General features: G+C 36.3%; 1 protein-coding gene across 1 annotated transcript; it reads left to right on the top strand.

Annotated features, from left to right (window-relative positions):
• Positions 1-3,508: 3,508 nt before the first annotated feature.
• On the top strand, positions 3,509-4,459 carry LOC114686582 (olfactory receptor 2G3-like). Its single transcript, XM_028861243.1, has one exon. The coding sequence runs from the start codon at positions 3,509-3,511 to the stop codon at positions 4,457-4,459; it is 951 nt and encodes a 316-aa protein (XP_028717076.1).
• Positions 4,460-7,231: the final 2,772 nt, after the last annotated feature.

Here is a 7,231-nt window from a genome sequence, read left to right as displayed (position 1 = left end):
TTTATATGTGAGGCCTCTCAAACTTATTGACCACAGAACCTTTTATAAAAATTGAATAATGTAGATAACACTGTCAAAATAACTACTCTCATTTCTCTCCAACAGAATCCATATACGAAAATCCATCTCTAGGACAATGGTTGGCATGTCATATATTCATCTCTACTCAGGTTAGGGGATCTTGAAGATTATGTTCTGATTATACAGAGACAACTGATTCCATGAGAATCAGGTATCTAATCTTGAGATTTGCACAGAGTGAGAAATTTATTCTTACTTTCTTCACAATCTTAGTCTAGCATGTGACTTGAGAGCCTGGAAATGTCTCATATTAAAGACTTACCTGTGCAGAATCAGTGACTAAAATACATTTTCCCAGAATAGTTTGCTCTTGGTCACTATTGTGCTTGGTGGTAATTGCCCTATTAGGAATACATGAATCCCTACGTCCCAGTTTGGACTGACATCATTTCTGCTGCAGAGACACACTTCAGTATCCCCTGGCTCTGGACAAAACACTTACATCTGATATTTGGCCTTGGATTCAAAGATTCATTTTCAGAATCTTGTGTTTTTGGAAAGCAATATCTTTTCAGCCTATGAAAGTAATTGGAAGAATGAGGGGACAAAATTTTCAGAGGTGAGGAAATATTAACCAATATTTTTCTTTTTCTCTTCTCTCCATAGTACAAACTCTAGCTAAGAAAATAATATTATTCTTATCAACTGCCAAATCAGTTTTCTTTAAATGACTCAACTAATAATTCACATGTCTATTGGCATGCTAAGCAGTTTAAAAATTTCTGAATAATATAGTAAATTAAATTTCACTATAAGATTGGATTTGAAATAATTTATATTTTATAGTTACCTTAAATTTGAAGAACATACATTCAGCAATAAGAAAAAGCAAAGCTAGAGAAACAATGAAAGATCACTTCTATATGATCTTTATGACTTAGATTTATTAAAAATATGAAGTCCTTTGTAATGTGGCAATAGTGTTGAATATACATGTGCTGCTGAGGAGAAGATCTACGCCTCTCTGCTTTTGTGTGTATGCATGTTCCCTTGACTCTAAATCACTGTATTTTCTGAAAAATTATAGAGAATTGAAAGCATTGCTTCCTTATTAAATATTTATATTTAAAATGTGAGTAAATTAAAATTCTCATGTCTTCTTTTTCCTCAACAAAGCTGAGTTGCACAAATACATTTGGACATGATGGCTATATTAGAGGAAAATCTTGAAAATACAATATATAGTAGCTACCTTAACAAAAACACTAACATTTCCAGGAAATCTTATTTTACAGCAACATAAAGTTAAAATAGGGTTTCACACAATTCCTAAGAACACTCAAGTACCTTGAATAAGCAATGTAGCATGCACTAAGTTAGACAAAATACATATCATTTTCAACAAATATGGATGGCAATAGATATATACATGCATACACATATGTTAACTTTGATTAAATAAGTTAAGAAACATTATACTATTTTATCACACCATTTATTTAATGGAAGCTTTAAACAATGTTGCTAGTCAAGAGATGAAAAGAGGGAAAGTAGCAATTTAATAGGCTAGTAAAGGTAGCAACTTACCAAAATTACAATTGTGTCTATCCTGTTGTTTATAAATAACTGTTCATTTTAGATATTAAGAAAGACATTTAAAGGAAACATTTCTACTCACTTAGCATTTCCCTCTCCTTTTAGGACATGTGGTCTGCTCTGTGAAATGGGCACATGTGTAAATTTACATGGTTACAAGCAAAGCAACTCAGGGTTTCAGGAGGGATGCCCAGGAAATAGACACTGACAGGTGGGTAGAAGTTGGTAAGCATAACTAAAATTATCTGAGTAAGAAACACAGGATTAATAAAGAAATTTAAACTTGATTTGGTGAGAAGTAACATATTGTTATAATATATTGGGATATCATTCTGAAAAAAAGAAAGGATGAAATTGTGCAGAACTTAAAATGGTAGCATGAGAAATTGGCATTTTTAGAAATGAAGTTTACCTTGATAAATGTCCTATTTTTATATTGTTTTTATAGTTATATGCGGTCACTTTAAGAAGGGTTACAGCCAAAAGACAAGTGGTCATCTATCTGGCTTTCTATCTAGGATATTCATAAAATGTCTTTGATAAAACTAAATGAAATGGGAAATTTAGGGTTTTTGTTCAATATACAATACACACTTGTGTGAAAATGGCATCATGTAGCACAGTATTGTGTACAATGAATATACACAACATTTTAAAAATCTAAATAAAGTAATAAATCAATTGGACTTATATCCTCTATTGTTTGTGCAGTATGAAGTTACAATAACAAGGAAAATAGTTTACAAAACACAAGTTCAAAGGGGGCTATTGAAAGTGAAAATTGAGTCTTAGTTACTATAACATAAAAATAAAACACACAAGTCTAAAATTATTTTACAAGAGTATTCTATAATAGACTGATAAAATACTCCAGACTACCTGCTTTTATATTATAAGAAAAATACTGACAGAAAACTAACCCATGTGTGTCTAAAAAACAATTAAAACACCAAGGTTGTATTGTTTGTTCTCAGCATGGTGTTTAAAAATATACATTTCAGGCAGAGAAGTGCATTATCATTTTCTTTTACTTTTTTCCCGCCAAAGGCATTTTTGTTACTTTTCCTACTGACAGAATGAGATCCCTACCAAGAACCTGTTTGACATCTCTCTGTCTGTGTTTTGTGGATAATCTTATAAGTGCTGTTGAGGAAGAAAAGGGTGAATTTCTTGAAAGAACAAGGGAGACAACTTGGAAAAACTGAGCACTCACCGATGATTAAGTATTTTACACATGGTCTGTTTTTTAGCTCTGAACCTTTTAAAAATATTTTTCCTTTTCCTTTTGAGATTGTATATAATTATGTCATTTCTCCCTCCCTTTCCTTTCTCCAAAGCCTCTCATACACCACTCCTTGCTCTCTTTAAAATTTATGGCCTTTTTCAATAATTGTTACATGCATTTAGGAATATCTGTGTCTATATACCTATATGTACATATATCCTGATCAGACTGTATAATGTTACGTGTGTGTTTTCAGGACTGACCATTTGGGACTGGTTAACCAATTGGTGTGCTCTTCCCCCCTGGTAAGACAATTTCTCCCACTCTCATTCCTTAGTTGTTTGTAGTTCCTGGTGTAGCTCTGTGTCTTTAACAGTTCTCAGTGAACTCTGTATTCTGTGATTCTCTCTCTCTCTCTCTCTCTCTCTCTCTCTCTCTCTCTCTCTCTCTCTCTCTCTCTCTCTCTCTCTCTCTCTCCCTCTCCCTCTCCCTCTCCCTCTCCCTCTCCCTCTCCCATCTCCTTCCTGCCTGTCTCTTATACAGAACATATGCCATCTTCCACCTTTAGGGTCCATATCTCTCATGCAGATTTCTGATCCCTTTCCATTTCCTTTTTATCTAACATGCATTTCTGCACTTGTCACCCTCCTTTTTGTGAGTAGAGTAATGACAATCAACAACAGCTCAGGTGGCCATTTCATCCTGGTGGGCTTCTCTGATCAGCCACAACTTGAAAAGATCCTCTTTGTGGTGGTGCTAATCTCCTACCTCCTGACCCTGGTAGGCAACACAGTGATCATCCTTGTCTCCTGTTTGGATTCTGCGCTCCAAACACCCATGTACTACTTCCTGACAAACCTCTCTTTTGTTGATATCTGCTTTTCCACCAGCATTGTTCCTCAGCTGCTGTGGAACCTCCATGGTCCAGCCAAGACAATTACTGCCACAGGCTGTGCTATTCAGCTTTATGTGTCTCTGGCTCTGGGGTCCACTGAGTGTGTCCTCCTTGCAGTTATGGCCTTTGATCGCTATGCTGCTGTTTGCCGGCCACTCCATTATGCCACAGTCATGCACCCGCGGCTCTGCCAGTTTCTTGCAGGAATCGCATGGCTGAGTGGAGTGGGCAACACACTGATTCAGGGCACCATCACCCTCCGCCTGCCTCGCTGTGGGAACCACAGGATTTATCACTTCATCTGTGAAGTTCCTGCCATGATCAAGTTAGCCTGCATAGACATTCATGCCAATGAAGTGCAGCTTTTCATGGCTTCCTTGGTGCTGCTCCTCCTTCCCCTGGCACTCATCTTGGTATCATATGGGTATATTGCCCAAGCACTGATGAGGTTAAGGTCAGCTCTAACCTGGGGTAAAGCTCTTGGAACCTGTGGATCCCACCTGCTGGTAGTAGTGCTATTTTATGGCACAATCACTGCTGTCTACATCCAGCCTAATAGCTCCTATGCACATAGTCAAGGGAAGTTCATCACCCTTTTGTACACTGTGGTTATTCCTACTCTAAACCCCCTCATTTACACTTTAAGAAACAAAGATGTGAAGGGGGCTTTGAAAAGGCTGGTGAGAAAAGATAACACCAGAGAGAAAATTCTTGGGAAGTAGAGATATAAATCTGTTCCCACTAAGATGAAGGTGATGATCCAGATGCATTACCCAGGGTCACCCTGACACAGATGATCCAAAACCAAACTCACAGGCCTCTCTGGAGAGGTACCAGCAATAAAACCACTTCCCTAGTTATCGAACTCAGAAATGCCCCCTCTAGACAGATATCTGTTTTCTTCCTGATAATCAGATAGTCTAATAAACTGAAAACAACATTTGCTGTTGTCAAGACTCCTCCAATCAATTTTATTTTTCTTATGTTCATTCTTTTATTAAGAATTCTGGCTCTATCTTATTAGAGTAAATATGTCTATTGGTTGATCTCTTTTCTATAAAGTGTGTTTACAGCTAACTAGACATCTTTGGGGAATTCTTTAGTAGTGTGTTTATGTGAACCCAATGATATATGGTTCCCTATATTTTTGGACTAAGGTCTCCTGATAGTGCCCTAGTCTAAGCCAGACACCTGGGGTTTTTTCCCCCCTCACTGCTCTGCTCTGCTCTGGTGGTCTCCTAGTGGAGTTTGTTGTATTTTACATGCTATGTATTTGCTAAATAAGATTTTCACTAAAATTTCAATTTTACATATCAAATTATGTCCATTGGGTGGTGATTCCTAAGCTTTGATTTCTGTATTTGCAATATTAGGTGATTTTTTAAAATCATGTGATCTTAGAAATCCAGTCCCTTTTAGAAAAAATCAAGACAGGTAATTTGAAGAACTATAAAATTATTATGAATTCACTTGTTCTCAAATTCAGCCTTCTATAGTTAGTTTGTAAATTTCTTTAAATGTTTAAATAATGTGAAATGCATGTTCCTTTGGCTTTCTATACCTAGGCAAAGCAGAGACAAAAACCTTATAAAACTATAAATTGGGCAAATTAAGGAGAAAATGTGTTTCTTAAAGCCATATAAATATAAATTTAAAAGTCACCACAAATATCTTTAATTTTATGTAATTAACACTTAAATATCAAATTAAATAATGCATTAATAACACTAAAAAGTACGCTTGATTACTGAAATTGAAGAAATTTTTCATAGAACTCTTCTGTATATAGTTAGGTCGCTAAATTGCTGGTATTTTCACTCACATTTACAATAGAGTTTTCCCACTATTCAGTGCTTCTATCTGACTCCAAGATTCCTGATGTTGCTACACAGACAACATTATTAACTAAAATCAAAGGGAAGATATTCTATCAAGATCTCAATAGATAAACACTTTTCAAACAAAATTACAGCACTTTCATTTCTGATGTAAAATTACTACAAAAATGTAAGATTGAATCAGTATAAAGTATTCAGTATTCAGTCATGAATACTTGACATTTATAGAGGCTTAGCTTGTGATTTTTTCTCTAGTTTTTGATAAATCCATTTAAAATATTTATCATACTTTATTATTGCATATATGTGTCTATGTGCACATGCATATAGATGCCTGAGGAAGCCAAAGAGTTATTGAATTCCTTGGAGCTGTAGTTGTCCAGTTAGGCACTGAGAATAATGTGAATAAAACTCAGGTCCTCTGCAGGAACTGTGTGCACTCTGAACAGCTGAGGCACTTTCTGCAGCCCTTGATGGTCTTTGGTGTTACCAGCTTTCTTCTTAGACCTACTTTGATGCATCCCTAAGGTTTTGTTATGGTGTGCTTCCCTCTTTGTTGTTGTTTTGGGTACAAATAAATTTTATTAAATTTGTTTTAGACCACTTTGCACACGTATGAATGCACACTGATTATTCTCATTCCTTTTGTTAAATTTTTCATTGTAATTTTTCCATTGGCTAATGGGTGGTTGGAGGAATATGCTGTTTAATTTCCATGTTTGTGACTATTACAAAGATTTTCTTATCATTGATTCCTAGTGTTGCGCTATAGTGATCAGAGAAGATACTTAATAATTTTGACATTGTTTTTTATTAGTTAAGGCATAGTTTCTAAATTGTCCTAAATTTTATTTATCCTGGAGACTGTGTGTGCTGGTTAGTCAATTCCAAGCAAACTAGAGACTGTAGCTGAAAGTTTTCCTGTGTCCTGGCCAGTGGTCAGGACAAATCTCTCCCACTCACAACCATTGGCCAGCCTGGACACATGAAAATTTTCAGCCCCACATTGGGTGCCAAATCTCTCCCATTCTCGTCCCCCAAGTAAACACACAGAGACTTATATTAATTATAATTGATTGGCCATTAGCTCAGACTTATTACTGACTAGCTCTTACACTTAAGTTAACCCATATTTTTTATCTATGTTTAGCCATGTACCTTTTCTCAGTTCTGCCTTCACATCTTGCTTCCTCTGTGTCTGGCTTGTGACTCCTGACTCAGCCTTCCTGTTCCCAGAATTCTCCTCTTTCACTTAGCCTGCCTATACTTCCTCCCTATACTTCCTGTCTGGCTACTGGCCAATCAGTGGTTTTTTTTATCAACCTGAGCAACACATATTCACAGCATACAAAATGATATTCCATAGCAAGAGACACCTGGGAAGAAGGAACCTCAGTAGAGTAATTGCCTCCATCATATTGGCCGATAGGCACATTTGTGGAGAATTTTCTTGAATTTAATTTATAGAGGAGGGCCAAGAGCACATAGATGGTACCATTCCTAGTCAGATGAGCACCTGTGTTTTATAAGACAGATAGCTGAACATGAGCCTAGAAGGAGGCAAAGAAGCAACATGCTTCTGTGGTTTCTGTTTCAGTTCCTGTCTCTATGTTCCTACTCTGAGCTCCTGCTATGGCTTCCTTTGATGATTGACTA

Source organism: Peromyscus leucopus, chromosome 16_21 (assembly GCF_004664715.2).
Source record: "Peromyscus leucopus breed LL Stock chromosome 16_21, UCI_PerLeu_2.1, whole genome shotgun sequence".
In the NCBI taxonomy this organism is placed as follows: domain Eukaryota; kingdom Metazoa; phylum Chordata; class Mammalia; order Rodentia; family Cricetidae; genus Peromyscus; species Peromyscus leucopus.
This window is presented reverse-complemented; position numbering and strand designations above follow the sequence as displayed.